Genomic DNA, 22,272 nt, shown 5'->3' with positions numbered 1-22,272 from the left:
CCTAAACGAATGCAATCTTGCGGCGGTTAGAAATGAAATCCTACAAATTTGCTGTGTAACAGATAACCATGAGTATCCATCTTTTCAATCCATCAAATTCCTGTAGCATAAGCATCTTTATTAATTTTAAAGAACATAATTAAGTAGAAATTAATTACCAAAAACCTTTTTCAGTGTAGTACATCTGTGTTTGCTGTCGTACATTTTCTTTATTCCTTCCCTCTAGTATTCTAGGAGATGAAGTTCTGGGAATCTGGTCCAGACATGCTGAGAAAGCCAATGTCAACTGTGCCTGCGTATCTCATTCAGGAATCAGCCTTGTAACAGGAGATGACTTTGGGATGGTTAAGTTATTTGACTTCCCATGTCCTGAAAAATTTGTAAGTTTGTGTTTGGTTTCGTTTTGGATGTAGTTTTCTAGTTTAGACATCTGATCATTAGTACTTCTTCCATAATTTAATAGCTTAAACATGTTAGTCTCCTGGTTTAGAAACACTTAATTTTCGTTCCTAAGATTTTTTTCAAAACAAAAAATAAAAGCTTTTAGAAATTATCTCCCCGTGCCCCCTAAGTAACACCATCTTTGCAAACTATCCTAATAGAGCTGTGATTATTAGACTTTTATTAAACCTTTAATCGATTTCCAAGTTTCAAATTCTCTTCCTCAAAGGAAAATTTTCAGAGTGCCTGGAGACATCTGACTGCTCAAAACGCCTGGTCTGTTAAGGTGCAGATCCAGTACTATGAAAAAACAATGTTTATTTATTTTGAGAAAGTACTCCAGCAGGGGAGGGGCAGAGAGAGAGAGGGAGAGATTGAGAACCCCAAGCAGGCTCCACACTGTCAGGACAGAGCCCGATAGGGTGCTCAGTCTCATGAACTGTGAGATCATGGCCTGAGTCGTAATCACGAGCTGGACGCTTAACTGACTGAGCCACCCAGGTGCTTGTAAAAAAGCATCTAATAACGCTGCGTGTGGTCTGAAGTGCCTACTCTCTCCGCAGCCCCTGTGATGGAGACGGGGTTCCGGACAGGAACCTTTGATTTTCACGTGCCTCACACATCCTAAGCTTTCTTTTTCGTTGTTTTTTCAGGCAAAGCACAAAAGGTTCTTGGGTCATTCACCTCACGTGACCAATATTCGATTTACCAGTGGTGATCGGCATGTCGTTAGCGCAGGAGGTGATGACTGCAGGTTGGTAACTTTCCTAGCCAGAGAAGAACGGACTATCTTTAGTTTTATGAAGAGATCTAATATCACTATATAACTAACTGGGTAGCTGGTTCTGTGGAGTCACGTACTATGAAAATACAAAATAAAATGAATTAGAATTTTTATCCATGTCGTGATTTGAAAGCTCATTAAAAAACAAAATCTAGAAATATAATGAACTCACTGCATTTTTTTTATTGCAGTTTATTTGTCTGGAAATGTGTACATATGCCTCACTAAAAGATACGGATGCTGAGAAGACTGTATAAACAGCCTTGAGAGACCAGAATTACAGACGAGGAAAAAAAAAAAAAAAGGCAAACAGAACCAAACCCTGCATGGGCAAGTGGTGCTAACTTAGGATTGTAACAGGGATAAATGCCCAGAGTCATCGAAGTAGAAGACAGATAAGTTCAAGATACTTGCTGTATGCACTGGGAGAACTGTCCATAATCCACACACTGCCAGACGGTTGCATTTCAAGGAAGGATGGAAAAAACACTTGGTGAAAGCCAGCCCCGTTTGGGGGGAGGGTGCAGACTTGGCAGACCTGCTGGGGAGGTTGACAGGACCGCGCTTCTCAAAAAACAACAACAAAGCAAGACCTTAAAAACCCAACTTGCATAGTTTTCATCTTTTTAAGCAAACAGTTTTTCTTCTTTAGAATTTCTAGTTTATTTTTAAGGTTCATTATTTAATGACTTATTTTTTTCCTCGTGTTTACATAAGGAAAGAAAACACACCATCACCCTAAAGGATCACAGCTTTTAAAAGGTGAACAATTATTTTCCCTAAGGAAACACACACAAGCTTTACCGGAGAAGATAATGCTACTTAAGCATCAATAAACCTCTTTTTATAAAGGACACTTTTCTCCTGACAGTTTTAAATTCAGGAACAAATCCAAAGTTAGTAGTATAGGAGCACTACATTTTCATGGTTGAGCTGTCGATCCTTTAATGTTCACAAGTCCTCTCTCTAGCTGAAAAACTAGAACATGATTATAGCTTCATCAATGAGAAAGTAGTATGCTGAACAGTCCTTTCCAGTGGTGTACGGGTTAAAGGTTTAGAGAGCAGTAGTAGTTAACCGGGACAGCATACTGAATATTTAAAGATGTAGTCTAGTAGAAACACCTGTTTCACATGTACACTGAAATGTTCAAGGTCACATTTACAAAGTTAAACAATTTAGTAGCTCTTGGAAGTTTTTATAGCTTTTGTTTCTATTTAAAAAATTTACTAATTAGCTGTATGCCACCCCATAGGCTGACTTCCAGAAGGAATGAATACAGGTCCACCTGTAACACTTGTCTATTAAAATTCCTTTTTGGTGGATTAGGGCTGAACTCTTAGATCTTTATCCCTATTCACTTCAATGCTGCCAAAGATCAGTACTTGCCGTTCAGGAATTTGCTGTTTAGCCTGTCTGTAGTTTCCTGAAGATTGGAGATTATGTAGATTGCTATTTAAAAATATATTTTTCTAAGTGTGAAAAAGTTTAAAATGCTCTACTGGTCCTATGAATTTTTATTTTAATGTGTTAATTATCTTTGTAGCGTAATAGACCCCTTCAGGTTCTGGAAATCTGTTTGGCCTGAGCTCGATTTTGTATGCCCAACACCTTGGAAATACTAAAAACAGAAATAGCTGAATCCTATCACAGAAAGCCTAACCGGTGATTGAACATGGTCAGTTTTAAAGCTCTGAATTGTAGCTGTTGTCTGAAGGACTGATTAAGGCATGATTAAGCTCGAAACATAAGCTCATAGTCACATCAATGGATTCTCCTAAATTGAGCCAAATTTTAGAATACGCTAATATTAAATTTCTATCCATGTATATTATAAAGGGGCATTCAATAAATTTCCCTGAACCACCCTCTCCCTTCCCGTTTTTGAGCGTGTTGCACTTTCAAATTTTCCTTCTGAGCCAGGTTTGCTAGCTTTTGGCTAAAGAGAAATCCCATTTCACGGTACAGGTAGAAACTCTAGTAATAACCATAACAAAGTATAAAGCATAGAGCACAAAAATGCTTCCACTGCGTTTTTGTTCCAGCGGCCAGCCTTAATCCCTGCTGTCAGCTTCAGGACTCAAACTGTGGATTTTAAGTAGTTACCCCACAACCACCTTGTTTGTACCAGCCATCAGCTAAGGGAAGGTGAGTAACCGTGGTAGGTTATGAAGATTCTGCCCTGTGTTGTTTTTTTAACCCAGAGATTTACTTTTACGTGCAGTGTTTGACTAAGCTCCTGAATTTGTAACTTGAGAGTCCTGGCACGTTTGGTCCTGTTTCTGTGTATAAACGCACGCCAAAGCACACCGTGCACGCTCGTGCCACTCGCGCACCACCGGCGTTCCTTTCCTTCTGGTGGTTCTTTTTCATGGTGGTTCACGTTAGACCAAGTTATCCAACAGACGTAGAGTCAACCTCAGCTTGCCCGTAAACCAGAGCAGCTGAAGGTAACAAACTCTTAAATGTGTTCCCAGGCAGTGTTTATTAAATGGCAAAAAACAAAACAAAAAAAACCCCTGCTTTTAGCACGTCACTGACTTGTGAGATGGTTGAACCAAATCACTTAGGCTGTTTCCCGTTTGTGTTCTTTGTAGTGAAATTAGGAAAATGCAACTATATGCCATTTATAAATGAGGTTACTAAAAGTCTTTTAAGTTGTATTTCTAGAAATTTAATTTCTTCTGCAAAGACATAAAGCTCAATCTTAAGTAGCACTGGAATGAACAAATGCCTTAAATTCAGAGGAGTCAACTTTTTAGACTGAAGCAGAATGGTCATTTCACCCCAGCCTAACTACGTGAGGGCTCGGTCTTTCCCTACCAATCAGCACAGCGAAGTGCAACTTACAAATGGTTTAATAATTGGTTCTTTCTTCTACCCGTGGAAAAGCAATGGCCTCAAAACAGACTGCTGGTTTCATGCTCTTAAACATGGACTTTTTACACATGCTGTTTTATTATCCCTTGGGTATATAACTAATGAACTTTAATTTGGTCCTGAGAATGTTTGGGTCTTTCTCTGTTCCAACCAACTTTTAGCTTTTTTTTTTTTTAAAAACTGCTGTACATCAAGTCTTTAAAATCAGTGATCCGTTATTTAATTCTAAAGCATCTGACACTTCTTGCCTTAACTATTTTAAAAACCACACACAGAAAACTGGGTGTTGATTCAATAGTCCAAAAGTTTAGTCCTACTTTGCAGTTTACCCATCTGATTTCTGTAATTAGTCATTGAAAATATACTATTTAAATCTAATTTTTACATTAAAAAAATTTTCTGTGGATTTCTGAAAATGTTATTTTTCAGAATGTGAAAATACATGTATAATCTTGTGAGTTTAAAGTCTGTTTTCTGATACCTTCTGTATATAGAACTGTAAAAAAAAAATTTGTATAATTTTGTGATAAAATGCATTCCCAAAATATTTATTTAAAAAGTGTATGTTAACAGTAAAGCATTTGAAGGAACTGTTCCTGTTGTTTTGCGCTTGCCATCGCAGCTGGCTTTCCCGGACACTGGTAAGGGACCGGCTATTTGGGAACCACTCACCAAAGCATCACTCAACCCCAAAGGCCTGTACTACCATGCTTTTCAAACTAAATTCGCTTGAAATTAAAAAGCAGGACTGAATGACTTTTTTCAGCTGCCTCCACACTTCTGGCCACGCCTGTTTTCACAGTGGATAACCCTTGGGAAAAGTGAGTGCAATCCAACTTTAGAGTTAGAATGCTCCTCTTACTAAACATGTATCAACATCATAGCCCCGGAATGGATTATCAGCACTGACAATATCACCACACTGTAAATGCTGAGACTGAAATTGCAGTGTACAAACAAGCCTCAAATGTTTTAATGGAATTTAGCTTTTCCTTTAAACTGTCTTTTCACAGTCAAAACAAAAAACACCCAATGTTAAAACCACTTAATAAACTTACAAACTAGAAAAATTAGACACTTCAGATAGGCAATAAACTTCATATTATGAAAGCAATATATATTCCAAGTTTCAAAGGTTTGACAAGTTCTGCAGAGTATCTTTCATCAGTAGATGGAAACTTTCAAACTCCACAATCTTCTCCCAAGTAGCACTGTCATTCACTGAATAAACAAAAAATTTTTAATTAATGCCTTACATCCATATATACATATACACACACACCTAGTTATTAAGATGATTTTTCACACAACGAACATCTGTTCAACAGATTTACAACATAAGTACCAGATTTTTTACAAAAAATTCAATTGTATAAGGTAATGACGTAAATTCACAGGCCACACTAAAACTTTGTGAAATAATGCTAACAAAACAGATGTTAGATTTGTAAGCAGTATATATTCAGAAGGCAAATCTCAGCTGGAGATTACCTAGGTGAATAAGCAACCGCTGGTAAAACAATTTCCGAAGGACCCTGTGTAATGAAACAGCAGAGAAAAAAATCAAAGTGATCATTTCTCCCAAGTCTGTAGATTTCTAATCCTTACCTGGTTTGAGGTCGAATCCATTTCAAGGCATGTCGTGGCGGTACAGTGATGGTGGGATGATAAAACGTGCAGTCAGGTCTGGTACACTGAGTGTTAAATCTGCAGTGCTAAATACAGACAACGGAGTTTCAACATTTTTTTAAAAAGGCAATTTGAGAGAGACATATAGTCTAGTAATATTTTAATGCGGAAACCTTGAAAAATGAACCTCCCTCCCCCAAGACACAAAATCCTAGTCAAAGAATAACAGTAAGTTATCCGGCATATGATAAAAACTTCTAATCACCCTGCACATCTGACCCCACATCCCTTACAGTATCCATCCTTCACTGGACACCCTCATTTATGCCCAAATGCAGTTGGGGGAAGTGAAGGTCTTTCATAATGGCCTTCAGGGCCCAATTTCAGAGAGATCATTTCACCCTGAGCAACTAAACAGGTGGAGATACATCGATCTTTGGCACACAGAGTGAAAACCGTCAGGACAAATTTGGATGGTGTTAAGTGGCACCACGAATTTCATCATTGCAGTTTCTGACACGAGGTGGGAGAAAAACACACATACAGAAAAACCTACCCATAGGCTTAGGGGCAGAGAAGAATGGAAACTAAGCAACGGGGAGCTTCACCCTGAGAGCTCACAATACTGACGTTAGTTTCAGACCACTTGTCCTAAGGAGCCAAACAGTGGCTCACCCGACAGCCAAGAAAGAATTTAAATCATGACCTTAACAAAAATGAGGATCGCAGGGAGTGTGGGTGGGGGGACCATGGATACCCAAGACATTCAATTTGCTAGTGATCTTGCAGGTCTCAGAATTAAGAGTTAATCACTGAATCATTTTTGGGAAAATGAAAATTCTTACTTTTGGATGATAGAAGGGACATTCCATTTTCTTACAAGCAGGGAAATAACGGCACAGCTGACTACTAGAAGGTGGTGCTGGTGTTGTAACTGCTGACAAAGATAAGAACAAAGACTGATCAAATTTGGCAAAATAATCTGTCATGCAGTCTACTGATGTTTTTATGGCAACCGTTATAAAATTAAAATGAGGTGGGGCTGGGGCGCCTGGGTGGCTCAGTGGGTTAAGCGTCCGACTTCGGCTCGGATCATGACCTCACCGTTCCTGAGTTTGAGCCCTGTGTCGGGCTCTGGGCTGACAGCTCAGAGCCTGGAGCCTGCTTCGGATTCTGTGTCTCATTCTCTCTCTGCCCCTCTCCCACTTGCGCTCTGTCTCTCAAAAATAAATGTAAAAAAAAAAAAAAAATTTGAGGTGGGGCTCAGATGGTTTAGCGTCATCCAACTCTTGACTTGAGCTCAGATCATGATCTCATGGTTCATGAGATCAAGCCCCCTGGCAGGATCTACACCGACAGCAGAGCCTGCTTGGGATTCTCTCTCTCCCTCTTTCTCAAAAGTGATTTATATATTCATTAGAGAAAATACTTCAGAATGCTACTGGACAGACACACTTGCTCTTTAAAGACCGGTTAGGTGATTCTGGCACGATAATTCCTAAAAATAAACTCATATAAAATCACAAATGTCATCTTCCACCTAAATGTAGGTGCACAGGGTCACATACCTGGTTTTAGAGGCAGTACTGGAATTCTTCTACTCATATGAGTGAAGGGACAATCTGGTTTAGTACATTTTGCATCATATTTACAATTTGGATGAACAAACAAACACTTCTCAGCAAATTTACAATTGGGGAAGGCTCTATAAAACAAAAACAGTCACAATTACTTTTCTCAACGCATGATCAATTTTTTTGTAGATGAGGCTCCTCATACCCCATCACTACTTGTTTTGAGAAACACAGAATAGAAAAAAAGGGAAACTCAATTTTTTGAGGTAAACTCTACACCCAACATGCGGCTTGAACTCACAACCCCGAGATCAACAGTCACACTGCTCTTCCAACTGAGCCTGCCAGGCTCCCTGGGAAACTCAACTTTTAAGTGAGCGCAGATTTCAAAACAGAACATAGAAGTTTATCTGAAAGCCGAGGGTAATAACAGATTTTCGACTCCAGCAAGCCACCACCATGAAAGACAAAACAGTTTCTTATGGTAAGAATTCACACCACGTACTCTGTAAGATCCAGGTCTACAATCTTTTATGAAATAAACTCAATGTACTGGGCACAATGTATGTGCAAGGCATTGCTACACAAAACAGACTCCTTCTCTGGTCTCCCTCTATGGACATCCGTATCCTTCTCACATCAAAATTTCCTTAAAGAAGTTAAAACACGGAGGAGCGTCTGGGTGGCTCAGTCAGTTGAGCAACCAATGCTTGATTTCGGTGCAGGTCATGATCCCAGGGTTGTGGGATTGAGCCCTGTGTTGGGGTCGGTGAGAAATGTGGAGCCTGCTTAGGATTCTCTTTCTTCCTCTGCCCCTCTCCCCCACTTGCAGTGTCTCTCTAAAATAAATTAAAATTAAAGTTAAAAAAAAATTACATGGAGAGATTCCACCTCTAGGACCAAAAAAAAATTTTTTTGTTTTAATCTAAAAGCCACCTCTCAAAGCTCATGACACTGAACCAGCCAACTTCTAAGGAAAAATTATACCCAAGTCCAAAATGTTTTATCATTGCCTGTGACTATTTTTTTGTCCAATGTCTTAATAGCTGTGTATGTACACAGTGAGTACAAACCAGGGCACTTATACATATCTATCTCTTTAACGTGCAGAAGACTTCTCCCCCATCTCTCTACTCTGCCGAACACACACACACGTATGCTATTCTGGGAGGGCAATGGTTAAGTGTTACTGCAGTTAGTTACAAAGGTCAAACTTGCCCACAGGAAAGAAAAAAACCAGAACAAGCTCTAAGATCTAGAATTAACCCTGAAAATCAGCCATCAGCTTGCTGCTACTCACTTGCAAGGTGAAACAGGATGATGGTAAGCACACTCATCCCCATTTTTACAGGCAGGCCAGTACTTGCAACGCTCCAGAAGTTTTTCTGGTTTCTGGGCCACACTCAGTTCACTCATCTCGGCTAGAACAGGGAAAAGAAAAGTATCTCATTAATTATGATCAATTCAGTACACAGCACCTTTAGTACATTTCCCTCAAAACCCAGGCTCAAACTCTTACATTCCTCTAGGTGCAGAGTCAGAAAAGAAACGAGTCCGATAATCTGGTTAACGCAGATGACAGCCTGCGATACAAGGTCACCGGGAAGTAGGCTGAAGTTCTCACCACGAAAAGCAAAATACTCAGGGGTGCTAAGTACCCCCAAACCCCAATTCCCAGTATTATTTCAGAGCCAAATTAAATGGGAGAGAGAGGGAAGAACGTCAAGTAGGGAGCCAATCAAATGAAAGGAAAACTGGAAACACAAAGTGACAGAGAATGTGAACAAATTCTCACATTCAGACAAGACCAGGTGTAGTTCAAACACGGAAATCTTCCCACTCACCGAGGTATATACGCAGTTAGTTCTAAGTCCAGTTAATAAGAAACTCACCATCAACGTGAGGAAAAGTTTTTGGCCTAAAATGGGTCACAAATGCCATTGCCCACGGGGGCCCCGCAGACCACTGACAGTGAGCCTGGCCGGGTGTGAGATGCACGGTGGCAGAAAGCCTTGGTGTGAAGGAAACAAAGGTGGGGAAGAGCAGCCTGGAGAGCAAGTGCCTGCGCCATCGACAGGGCTCCCTGCCATCCCTTGCGGGGTCATGTCCAATGACCATGTCAATCACTAGGGTGTGGGAAAGTGAGCCCCGTGTTGCCAGATTATCTCCTGATTCAGAAAACCAAAAACCTTTTTATGTGACATAAGTTTTGAACGCTGGCAACTAATGCACATTTAAAACACAGAATAGCCAAATAAAATTATACCTAAAGGCTGTAATAACCTGCCAACTCCCAGCCCAACACACCCTAGCTTTAAAAAAAAAAAAAAAAAAAAAAAAGCCTCAAGGCCTCATGGATGGATGTTACATGTTATGGTTCACATTCTCATTTATGAAAGCAAATACCACTTCAACCACATTGCTCTAGTCCTCTTGCCCGAGGTCAGACAGTTCAAATCTGGCTCTGTAACTTAGCTGAGCCAGACACTTGCGGCAAGTCTTACCTAGTTCCTCAACTTCAGTTCCCTCATTTATGCAAAAAGAATATGATGTCATCCTTAGAGTTTTAGATTGAATGAAACAAAAATGCCAAACGGGCAACCAGTCAAACCCGAACAGCGCAGCAGCTAGTATCCTGAGAATTTAATGACCCAGTGACCCAATCTCAGTCTTCATTATAGGAGAACAAGGCACACAAAACCAGTCCTGGAGCCCAGAGAAGGACCGTCAAAGAGCTACTGTAAAACTATGCCTAATATATAGTTTCCCACGCTACTTTAGAAGTGGTAAAAGCCACCAGTATATAAAGGTATCCTTAGTCTGGGGGCGCCTGGGTGGCTCAGTTGGCAGAGTGTCGGACATGGGCTCAGGTCATGACCTCACGGTTTGTGAGTTCGAGGCCCACAACGGGTTTGCTGTCGTCAGCGCAGAGCCTGCTTCAGATCTTCAGTTCCCCCCTCTCTGTCCCTCCCCCATTCATAATCTCAAAAATAAAGAAAACATTAAAAACAAGAAAGGTATCCTTAGTCTCAAAATCTCGTATGGCTGGAAAGAGCAGTTTTCTCCAATTTCAAGTGTTTCTAGCCTCCTGCCTGCAGAGAATGCATCTTACCCTCCTCCTGAAAAAACAGACTTTACACTATGGTATATACGTGAGAACCCAGGCCAAATGAAGTCAATTTGGCCCAGGTCAATTGAAGAATACCCAAGAGCAGAGTGGCTGGAAAATGCAGTAGATACTCATGGGCTGTATTAAAGAAGTTAAATACTTTACAAGGAAACATGATCTAATGGAAACATTAAGTCACATATACAGAGGTCACGACTCTGGTTTTCCCCAACACTTACTTCATGATCCGTTAAAACTTTTCCTGTTCAGGATTAGGCAAATTCACTTTTTATTGCAAGCCATAAAATCTGTGCTGCCATTTAATGGCTAGGGGCAGAGGGGGACTGCGGTTGACAGCATCCTTGAAACACTGGACAAAAGCCAGCAAAAGAAATCACAAAAGTTTCAAACTCCCTGCTTAGAGTGGGGAGACCAAGAAAGACCAGAGCCTCTCTGCGAGGCCTCACTTCAGTTCTAACTACTACAAAGATTCATCCTTGAGCAGCAGTGAAACACTGAGTCCCAGATCAAAGCAGCGGCAAAGGAGGCTCACCGCTCATCACAGCTGTCTCTCCATAACGGCCATGGCACTTGTGAAACCTAGGCAAGAAGTTTGACTAACATGTTATTCAGAGCGTCACTGCTATGACACATACATCAGTAAAGCCTCATGTGGACATCTACATCTAAACAAAATTAGACCCTAACGTACATAAGCTACCAATTTTTCTCTCATTTTTAGACAAAATACACAAGATCAAGAAATCTGTACTGCGGGACTACGGTAGTTCTTAACCACCTTGGTACCATTAAAAATTTTTTCTGTCTTTTGATAGGGTCAGACTTTCAACTCCCTCCACTGATCAAAGCCATGACATTACATTATTGACTCGGCAGAAAAAGCATTCTCTTCAACAGTAGTTACGTCCTCCCTCACTCATCATCTCCCCCTAAAGGCTATTATATTTTTATCGACTGAAAAAGAGATTTAATCCATCTTCATGTCTCTGCCAAGAAAAGGATTAACTTGGAAGAATATCAAAACCCATTACTGTTTTTACTTTGATGCTATTCATTTTACGTTTCAGTAATTGTCTCCCCTACCAATGAAGGTGTTTCTACAAATTTCAGAAGACAGGAGGAACACGACTACCATTCTCTGTCACCAATGACAGCGTTCGGCAGTGCATGCACTCGCCACTGGATCCAGCGAGAGAAGAACAGTGAGTGATAGAGGTTCATCGTTCATCTGCCTGAAAGCGTACTGTTACCAGCACTGTTCATTTCACTTCTAAATACTATGCTTTGATATTAACTTAAACATAAGGTTTTTGCTAAACCTCCAGGAAGTATCTTGACAGAGTAGGTGAGAAACTCCTTTCAAGGGAATTTCATTGAGGTAAAAAATAGCATCAACATCCTAATTCATTTTTCTGTCAAGTTAACTACAGGAGAGACTATTGCTGTTACAAAGGGAAAGTAACAGGTACAGTTTCTACAGGGAAAAAAAAGCGCACCGGGTAGAAAGAGGGATGGTTCACCCTTTCGCGAGCACAGCTGAGAGAGACTTTGCCTCTCACGGCCGAGCTCCACTGTGGCCCTGGTGTAATAGCCCACTACCAGACACACACACAGGACAGTCTCAAATTGAACTAGTATTTTGTCTGAGAAAAGAGACTAGGCCACTACTGGGTTACAAATAAAAGCAAGGCCTCCAACCAATATGCATTCAAGGTAGAGAGACAAGTCCCAGATTTCCTTCACAATGCCAGCACCCTGGAAAGGGAAAATCTGAGCTCTCAACACACCATTTGCAAAGCTACCATTTGGGTCATCAAGCTGCCTGCTCATCAACTGCAACTGCTGTGGGTGGAGGAGACCTCTGAGTCCCTTGCTCGCGGCTGCAGTTTGGTTTACAGGTTTCATTCCTTCAAAGCACATGTCCTCCTCTTGATCTGACATGTATCCTGGGGGGCTGGGGACACCATCCAGCGTCACTATAAACTTGGGACTTGCAGGTTTATCTGGTTGTACAAGATCTCTGCCAGACAGATAGAAAATACCAGAGAATTAGGGAAACAAACACAAAACGCTGAGCCTCCTACAGTGCTCTTCAGCAGAACTATCGCTCCCTTACTTGTTGGTTTCTTCAGTTAAAAACGAAACAAAAACAAAAACAAACAAAAAACAAAAACGACTTGGTAGGACTTCCAGGTACAGCCCTGATGAATTCCGCTAACACACAATGGCTACGGCCAATCGCGGTGGCATCATCCAGGCTGCACTAAGGACAATCTCCCCTCCACCCTAAACATCGTCCTTTTGATCTTCATAAGGTCTCATGGAAATAAGCTGAAAAATCAGCATCTGTGTTCAGAACACAATGGCCAGCAGTTCTGTATTCACGCTAATTTTACTATCTGTAGGTTTGTTCCTTTATCGAACAGTCCATTTTCTAAGGGAAGCATCATCCCAACCCGATCTGCTAACTTTCTGTGCAAAGATTTCCTGGTTTTGATCACCTGGCTTTTAAATTTCATTTCCTGGATGTGCATAAAGAAAAGAATCTTATTTACGGGGCTAAATCGTCGACTGACTTATCTGCAAGTTAATGGGCTTCTGAACAAGAAAGATGAACTGGAATCCCTGAAAACTGTATTTGGGTTACCATGCCCGGCCTAACTTCTGACTCAACGAAAGCACTCTACACTGGGGGCTAGGATGGGGAGAAGGGAGCTGGAAACTAATGGTCAATCTGCACTATCTAATCAACACAAAAAAGCTACACAAGAAAAAGAAACCATCTACCGTGTCTGCATAAGGTGTCCTGAAAGTACCCGAAGGGTATCTGCAGTCTTCATCCCCGACTCCTGGTTTGGTGCCACTACTATTTCCTCAGACAGCTTTGGCTTCTTCAGAATAAATGATCTTGTGTCTGCATGGACCATGGATTCCATGTCATAGTAATCTGAGCCAAAAAAATTGGCCATAAATGTTTACTTTTGAATATACCTTGCATTCCCAACATCACACAAGTGAGAAGAATGTCAATCTTTTATATATTTGTAATTATTTTCAAAGGAAAATCACAACGGTTCTACCCCAGAATAGTGCTGCAATTCTGTGCCAAACATTTCTTTAAGGAAGTATTCCTCTCCTCATAACAGCACATTACCTGGGGCTTTGAATGAATACATCCTGCCTACAGGACAGAAAGGTTCTTATACGAGGCATCTAATGGGATATGAATATAAACTTACTCTACGCACAATATTTTCTAAAAATACATAGAAGAATCCTCATGTTCCCTAGAATTATGACACAAAGACTGCTTAAAAGTCTAGAATCTGTTTTGTTCATTTTGCATAGTACCACTTACAGAGAACACATCCTGATGAAAAGAATTCACCTGGCATAATTTCTGCCTGGTTGTACAGAGAAGACTATATTGAAAAGGAATTTTAAGATGAAGGGGCACTTAAAAAAAAATACAGCACAGAAAACACTGACCGTCAACGCTAATAACCACAGTTCACATCATCTACAATATGCTTATTAAGCCTGACTACTTTATAAAATATGCTACAAGCCCAGAGATGGCTGATCTATCAATATGCCATCAAGTGACGAAAGTTAATGAGCTGCACTTAAGGTTAACAGGCAAATAACAGAGAACAAAATCCACACCATTCAACTAAACACTGTGCTAAGTACACAAAGAAGAAAAGATAGAAAAACAGATGTACATAAAATTTCAGAATAGCATATCCTAAAAGGTGATCCAAAAGGAGTGGGAATAAAGCGTTGGGAGAATACAACCAACCTATTCCAGCTGGGGAATCAAGACAAAACCTACAGATGACGGACATTTGAAGCAGATAATAAAGGAACGAGAGGGAATAACCCGGGGGGAGAGACTTGGACAATAAACAGAACATGTCTGGCAGAGGAAACCATATGAAAAAAGGCAGAGGCTTTCATAAGACACAAGGAATCTAAGACCCGCTGAGAAATGTGGTGTGGCTGGAAGGGGTGTGTGTGCCAGGCTGAGCGGCAGGGAAGGCAGAGGCCTGAAGGATCTTGTATGTGTCAATGAGTTTGGATTCTGATCTAGAAGTCATAAAGAATCACAAGAGGTTTCTAGGTAGGGAAGTGACATGATCAAACTAGTTTTCAGAAAAACAGGTAGTACTAAGAATGGACTGGAGTCCTAGATCTCAGCTACCAGGCTGTTGCGCCCAGAAGAGATGGTGAGGCTCTGAATGAATGAAAAGATTCTCACCCTTTGTCCTATTTGAACCCATAAAAGAGAGGAGACCCTTTCCACACCATCAGCACCGGCCCCTCACAGAAGCTGCACCTGCAACTCCCATGCTGGGAACCAAGCAGAGCTGTCCTCCCTGCAAGGGTGGTGGAGGGTGGAGAGATGCAGATTGGAGGTGAGTGAAGGAGAAACCGGACCCAAGAGAACAAGGACGAGACAAAGAGCATACTGAAGGGGAGCGAAGATAAATGTCAATTTTAGATTTATTTAGTTTGAAGTCTTTGTGGGGCTCTCAATTTCGAAGTTGAAATAAGAGGAGAGAGAAGAGAAACAGCATCCAAACTAAAGGTGAACTAAGCGTTTCATTAACAAAGTGTCACAGTCAGTGCCGCCATCCCCACTCCACCCTCACAGGGAGTGGAAGGAGCGGATTTCCCTCCCTCCCATGTCACGGAGACCAGCATGCCCTCTGCTGCTCTTCAATGGCGCGAGAGGTGCCCAGCTGGCAAAGGCAGAGTCCAGAACTCAGTCCGAGGCTGCCGCCTGCTTCTCACCACCCTGCGCTTGGCAAAGTAGCTCTAACAGTTTGCATCTTGGAAGAAGAGAGAAGAGATGAAGATAATGCTCAGGGCAGGACACAGGAAAAAGTTAACATTTTAAGGGGCGGGATAGGAGGAGAGGAGATGAGAACGGAGAATGAAATGGAATCAGTAGAACAGAGATGGTGAAGTCCTGGAAGCCAAATGATCAAAGACCAAAGGAAATATTGGAGATGACATGTCACGTATGACAGGGTTTAGAAAAGTGGGCACTGAAAACTGAGCTTTCCGTCCTACAAGCATCACCAACCTCCTCTGCAAGGTTAACATTACCACCTGGGTCAAGCAGACAGACACAAGTTAGGGACATCTTCTGTGAAGACCACAGGCTGAACCCATGCATTTTGTTTCCTCCTAAAATCCCAATGAAATGTCAATAAAGGGTTAGATTATTAAAACATAAAGTCGCAAAGAAAATAACTATAAAAGGAGAGACAACCACATTTTGCAAGTCAAAAGCTAAGACCTGCAAAAGCTGAGTCTTAAGCCAGTAATGAGACATTCCAATGTGGATCCCAAGATTCTCCAAAGGCTGAGAAGCCGGTAGCACAGGGACTCTGGGAAGGGGTGGGGAGAAAGACAAGGCAAATACAGGTATGTTTAAGTGTCTATTTCAGAAGCAGTTATTTCTTCCTAAACTATAAATCTGTTTTGTCATTTCTGACCCTTACCACGCCTGTTGCCCTAAACTGAAGTTTTCTGGACTCACTGGAGACGTGCTTTCTCATTGGCCAGTACTGGAGAGGCCTATAAATGAAGCATCGTGGTCTTCGACAGAATGGTGCTACAACAACAACTAAATGTATAGTACTGAAATTTTAAAAAGCAGTTAGATTTCTTGATAACCTTTGACTATTTTCTTCCTTGGAGACAGGCAGAACTTAAGACTCTTGGAAAGGCCAAACCAGAGGGTCTCTAGACCAAGAGATGCCGGCCATGTTGAAAGAAACACCATTCTGAAAACAGGGAGGAGGTGTGAGCAAACATTACATAGTAATTAACGTTGAGGTACCTCCCCCAGCCTCTTTTCCTCACTTCGCTTCCAGAACACTGGCACCCAATCCACTATTCTGAAAGATCTTTCTGTGGAGAAGCTCACCAGTCTAAGAGGAAAGGCCTAAAGACAGTGACATCAGGGCATCCCAAACTAAAGAGACAAAACAAACGAGTCTCCACTGCAGGATCTATATTCAAATGTGAAGTCACAAGCCCTCCACCCCAACTAATGAACCCAGAATGCCTATCAGCTTTTTGAGTGTCCCACTCATAAATATAAGACAACCAAGGATCCCCAGACATCTGTGGAAAACCTGTCACGAAAGACAGCAGTCAAAACAAACAACCTGGAGAAAATAAGACCAAGAAGGGAGGGGAGAAAATACCCAAAATTATCTTTAATATCCTCAGAGAAATAAAAGAAACTGTTGCATACATGAAACAAAGTCAGTATATGAAAAATAAATAAGAGGAATATGCAGAAACAAGAGGGCTCCCAGAAATAAAAACCACGACAGGAGATAAGCAAAGGCTATATAGTCCTTGTAGGACCAGATGCTTCAAACTGTATGTGCACCATGGAGAAAAGGAAAAATTAAAGAAAACAAAAAGAATGCGGAAATGTCAGTGAAGTGGATACAACACACACACAGAGCTTAGCTGCCAAATATTTTGAAAGAAAATACCCTTATGTGGAAAACAGGATGGAATGTTGAGAGATGACAGCAACATCAAGGATGGGGAGTATTTAAACACTTTCACAGGCAAAAAGGAGAAGCCAGGAGAGGGGCACGATTAAGACTATAGGAGTATGGGGACACTAGTGTTCATCGACTGGGTAGGATCTAGCATCTGGGTGGAAGGGGACCCTGAAAGAAGACAAGTTCTTCTTGCTGAGACAGAGGTAGGTGGGGTAAGGAAATATACCTACTGACTGTGGAAGCCTGAGCAAGGGGGAAGAAGCAAGAGCCACAGGGAGGGGTCAAGGCACCACCAGAGCTTCCAACAACAGGCAGGTTTGGGGAAATAAAAGGAAGCAGGAGAAAAGAAGGTTTCTGAATTTAAGACTGCAGGTGACCAATGGCCCCTCTGTTACTCAGTGGACATTTACTAGGGTCTGCACATGCATCTGGCGGGGCGGGCACTAAGAACATAGATAAGTAAGGCACTCGTCCCTGTCCTAAAGCAGACCGTGGCATGTGTGTCTGTGTGGGGGGGGTGGAGGAGACAGGCAAACAATGACGTTACAGTGGCTCTAAGAACAACAAATTCCAAGTGTGGCCCTGGTGAGCAATTCTAAAGTGAAGTGGAAGTGAGGATAAGGCAGAACAGGCTAAGGAACATAAAAGCAGCTCAAGACAATGGCAAAGCAGGGCAGAAAGGAAAGAAGGTTAGGGATTCAAACTGTCCCTGGAGCAGGAAGTGACTGCCAGCAGATTCCAGGGACTCAGGTGAAATGACATCAAAGCAAGAAAGATTCTGAATGAGACGAAACATACGAACACCATATAACATGAAGAAAATGCAGATCTTGTCTCCTGGCCCTAAAATATTTTCACAGATCTAAATACAGCATCTTAGGGCAGGATCTAAGATATACAGAATACATTAAATGAGGTGTAAGAAATGGAAATAGCAACTGAAAAATGCTAGATTACAGTGAAAATTTAAGATGATTACCAACCTTGACTGATCTGCAGAGTTTCTGCCATTACTGGGTCGATTTGTAGTCGGGATAACAACTGCCTCTGTGGAGCTCCTAGGATACAAATTTTCAAACTTTACTAAGTTTTAAAAACAAACAATACATGTATATTTCCAGAAATGAAGCCTAAAATAATCTTAACTAGGTTCTTAAAGTCTTAAAAAAAAAAAAAAAAAAAACCAAACTTATAGCTTCAACATTGCAATTTAATAGTATTTATAGACCAAATTCCTTGTTGTTCTTTTGTCTGGAAGCCAGTTTTTTCTTGGACCGGAGGTAAAGCCTCAGAATAAAGGTAAAAGGCTGGAAAAGCCAGGAGGTGGTACTGTGTAGACCCACAGCTTGAGCCATAGTTGACAGGCGACAGCCAACTGCAAGATCAAAATAAGAAACATCTCCCTCCATCACCTGGGCTCTCACCATTACGACCCACTCCCCCACCCCTGGAACTGCAAACCAAAACACAGCACAGTTATCTGATCGTTTCCAAAAGTCAAACTATAAGCATGGACTGAGATGAAGAGAACAATGAACAAGTATGATGTTCAGAGGTCTGGAGCCCAGATCCTACAGCAGCATGAATCTCCTGTGAGAAAACATACTTAGCTGGAGTATTATTTCGTAAATGGGTTCATAATCTCCTCACAGTTACACTTCAAAGATAGGATGGAAAGAAGTCACACTTCTCCAAACCACCCCCCGCCACCACAGTGCTTAAGAGGTTATCAGGCGCACACCTGATCTAAAACCAAAGTGTATCGACGCATTAACATAATTATTCACCATGGGCAAGTGGCATTTATTCCAGGAATGCAACGATGGTTCAATGTCCACAATCAATCAACATGCCACACCACAGTAACAAAACAAAGATTAAGAATCTTAGGATTATCTCAAGACGTGCAGAAATAGCATCTGACAAAATCTGACATCCATTTATGATAAAAACTCAACCAGGGGCACGTGGCTGGCTCAGTCTGTTGAGCGTCTGACTCTTGATTTGGGGTTGTGGGATCTAGCCCCACGTTGTACTCCACACTGAGCATGAAGCCTGTTTAAAATTCTCTCTCTCCCCTCTGCCCCTCTCCCTGGTTTGTGTGCGCTCTAAAATAAAAAAATAAAATAAACAAACCTTCTCAGCCAAACGGATATAGAGGGTTCCTCAACATAATAAAGGACAAACTCACAGCTAATATCCTAAAGTGAAAAGCTACAAGCTTTTCCTGAGATGAGGAATAAGCAAGGATGTTCACTCCTGCCACCTCTATTTAACATAGTACAGGAAGTCCTAGCCATAGCCATGAGACAAAAAAAAAAAAAAAAAAAAAAAAAAAGGAAAAAAAGGCACCCACACTGGGAAGGAACAGATGATTAATATACAAAACACTAAAGACTCAACCAAAAAACTATTAGAATAAGTGAATTCTGTAAAGTTGCAAGATATAAAATATACAGAAATCTGTTTCTATTCACTAGTAACAAAGTAGCAGAATGAGAAATTAAGAAAACAATCCCACTTACAACTGCACGAAAAAGAATAAAATATTGAGGAATAAATTTAACCAAGGAGGTAAAAAACCTATATTCAGAAAACTGTCGGAAGAAAAGAAAATGAAGATGATACAAATAAATGGAAAGATACAACATGCTCATGGATTGGAAGAAGTAACAGTGCTAAAATGTGCAAAGTACCCCATTAATCTATGATAAAAAAAGGCAAGAATCTACAGCAGGAAAAAAGAGTCTCTTCAATAAATGGTATTTAGAAAATGGGCAACTACATGAGAATAAAAGGAACTGGACCACTTTCTTCCAGTAATGCAAAAATAAATTTGAAATAAACTAAACATCTAAATATAAGACCTGAAATCATTAAAAAAAAGGGGGGGGGGGCAGTAAAATCTTGGGTATCACTCTCAGCAGTATTTCTTTGGATCTGTCTCCTTAGGCAAGGGCAACAAAAGGAAAACAACTGGGACTCCATCAAACTAAAAAGCTTCTGCATAGTAACAAAAAGGCAGGGCACCTGGGTGGCTCAGTCCATTAAGGGTCCCAACTCTTGATTTCAACTCAGGTCATGATCTCATGGTTCGTGGGTTCAAGCCCTGCATTGGACTCCACATCAGTGTGGAGGCTGCTTGGGATTCTCTTTCTCTGCCCTTCCCCTGTTTGCTTGAGTGCATTCTCCCTTGCTCTCAAACTTAAAAAAAATAAATAAAACAATGCTTCTTACTGAATGGAGATATTTGCAAATGACCTATTAAGGAATTAATATCCAAAATATATAAAGAATTCATAAAACACCAAAAAAACCCAATCTGATTTTTTAAAACAAGGGCAGAGGAGGGGTTGCCTGGGTGGCTCAGTCAGTTAAGTGTCCCACTCTTGATCTCAGCTCAGGTCATCATCTCATGGTTCATGAGACTGAGCATGGTATGGCTCCACGCTATAAGCGTGCAGCCTGCTTGGGATTCTCTCTCTTCCACTCTCGTGCACGCCTTGCACTCTCTCAAAATAAATACATGATTAAAAAAAAAAAAAACACTCAAATCTTTAAGAAAAAAAAGTAAGCACAGGAGCTGAATCAGATATTTTTTAAAGAAGACATAGAGATAGCCAACAAATGGAAGATGTTCCAACATCTAAACCAAAATGAGATACCACCTCACACCTGTCAGAATGACTAGTATCCACAAGGCAAGAAATAACAAGTCTTGGCAAGGATGTAGAGAAAAGGGAATGTTCACATACTGCTGGTGGGAATGGAAGTTGGTGCAGCCACTGTAAAAAACAGTAATTAAAAATTAAAATTAAAACTACAAATACCAATGGTACCCAGGTGGCTCAGTTGGTTAAACATCCAACTCTTGATCTAAGCTCAGGTCATGATCTCACAGTTCACGAGACTGAGCCCCACATAGGGCTCTACACTGACAGCAGGGAGTCTGCTTGGGATTCTCAGTCTCCCTCTCTCTGCCCCTCCCCTGCACACAAATGCTCTCTCTCAAAATAAATCCATAAAGTTAAAAAAAAAAATTTCTTAAATATAGAAATACATATGGTACACTAGATACCATAGGATCCAGTTAATTCCACTTCTGGGTATCTGCCCCAAGAAAATGAAAACACTAATTTGCAAAAATATATGCACCCTTATGTTTACTGCATTACTTACAAGAACCAAAATATGCAAGCAATCTCAGTATCCACAGATAATGATGTGATACACACACACACACACACACTCAGGAACATTACTCCGCCATAAAAAAGAATGGTATCTTGCCATTTGCAACAGATGGACGGTACTAAGTAAGAGAAAAACAAGTACCATATGATTTCCACTTATATGTAGAATCTAAAAAACAGTATTAATGAACACAAGACAGAAACAGACTCACAGATACAGAGAACTAGTGGTTGCAGTAGGGGAAGAACAAATAGGTAAAGAGGATTAAGAGGTTCAAACTTCCAGTTACAGTCAGAGGTGGTACTACAAATCATGGTGACAATTTCATAATGTATGTAAATGTCAAATCACTATGCACACCTGAAACTAATACTGCACTGTCAACTACACTTCACTTAAACTTAAAAATCAAAAAAGTAAAACAAAAGTGGTATCGTACAGTGTAGAAAGGGATGTGATTGACAGAGTTCCAAATACTAAAATAAAGTAAGATGACTGTTACTACTTTTTAGTGTATGTATTACTAGTAGTTTCATAAGGACAAACTTTGCTCACTCAGTACATGTACATAAGTTGGCAACTGCCTGCCAACTACCATGTTTCACTAAAAGGAGTTTTTCATTTTAAAAACTATACTCCATTCAAAATTCTATCAGCTATTTTCTTTTAAAATAGAAGTTAACATAATACTCTTTAGTGGTATGCCAAAAAGAATTCCTTCCAAAATTATCATAGCAAAAACACAGCAAATCCTGGTAAGCTGACCTCAAATACAGATGTCATTTGGTCAAGTTGTACTCTGTAGGACAGCTTGGGAAACTGATAAATATTAGGGTTATAGGAAGCTCTTCCAATTCTAATATTACTACAGGTCCCTTTAACACAATGAACAATGAAAGAATTACACGTTTTAAGAGAATTTCACAAGACAGATACATGAAAGAGGACTATTCTCTCACTGAAGTTCTGTTTTTCTATGTTCATCTCTCTTCAAAACATTTTACAGAGATCCACTAAAGAGAATACTGGTAACGTCCAGGCTTCTAAATTAATCATACAGACTCCAACTTTGCTGTTTAAAGGTCCGTGAAGTTCAAGTTT

At 40.7% G+C, this 22,272-nt stretch overlaps 2 protein-coding genes across 11 annotated transcripts in view; one reads left to right on the top strand and one right to left on the bottom strand.

The window, feature by feature from the left end:
• The window catches only part of EML5 (EMAP like 5), a 184,474-nt gene extending 180,733 nt beyond the window's left edge, over positions 1-3,741 (top strand). For all 6 annotated transcript variants that reach the window (XM_053889692.1, XM_019461971.2, XM_019461970.2 and 3 more), the window contains 3 exons: positions 227-380; positions 1,095-1,195; positions 1,417-3,741. In XM_053889692.1, the coding sequence (XP_053745667.1) occupies positions 227-380; positions 1,095-1,195; positions 1,417-1,453 (292 nt within the window). In that variant the 3' untranslated portion in view covers positions 1,454-3,741. The remainder of the gene's footprint in view (positions 1-226; positions 381-1,094; positions 1,196-1,416) is intronic.
• A 1,307-nt stretch (positions 3,742-5,048) lies between these two features.
• The window catches only part of ZC3H14 (zinc finger CCCH-type containing 14), a 47,184-nt gene continuing 29,960 nt past the window's right edge, over positions 5,049-22,272 (bottom strand). For 2 of the 5 annotated variants that reach the window (XM_019461980.2, XM_019461981.2), the window contains 6 exons: positions 17,961-18,035; positions 8,609-8,729; positions 7,303-7,439; positions 6,580-6,668; positions 5,714-5,820; positions 5,049-5,326 (listed from right to left, as the gene is read on the bottom strand). In XM_019461980.2, the coding sequence (XP_019317525.2) occupies positions 5,320-5,326; positions 5,714-5,820; positions 6,580-6,668; positions 7,303-7,439; positions 8,609-8,729; positions 17,961-18,035 (536 nt within the window). In that variant the 3' untranslated portion in view covers positions 5,049-5,319. Of the gene's footprint in view, positions 5,327-5,713; positions 5,821-6,579; positions 6,672-7,302; positions 7,440-8,608; positions 8,730-12,225; positions 12,459-13,225; positions 13,386-17,960; positions 18,036-22,272 lie in introns of all 5 variants that reach the window. The other 3 variants (XM_019461978.2, XM_019461977.2, XM_019461979.2) reach the window with 3 other exon arrangements.

Source organism: Panthera pardus, unplaced genomic scaffold, assembly GCF_024362965.1.
Source record: "Panthera pardus isolate Hobbes unplaced genomic scaffold, ASM2436296v1 HiC_scaffold_24, whole genome shotgun sequence".
Taxonomy (NCBI): Eukaryota; Metazoa; Chordata; class Mammalia; order Carnivora; family Felidae; genus Panthera; species Panthera pardus.
This window is presented reverse-complemented; position numbering and strand designations above follow the sequence as displayed.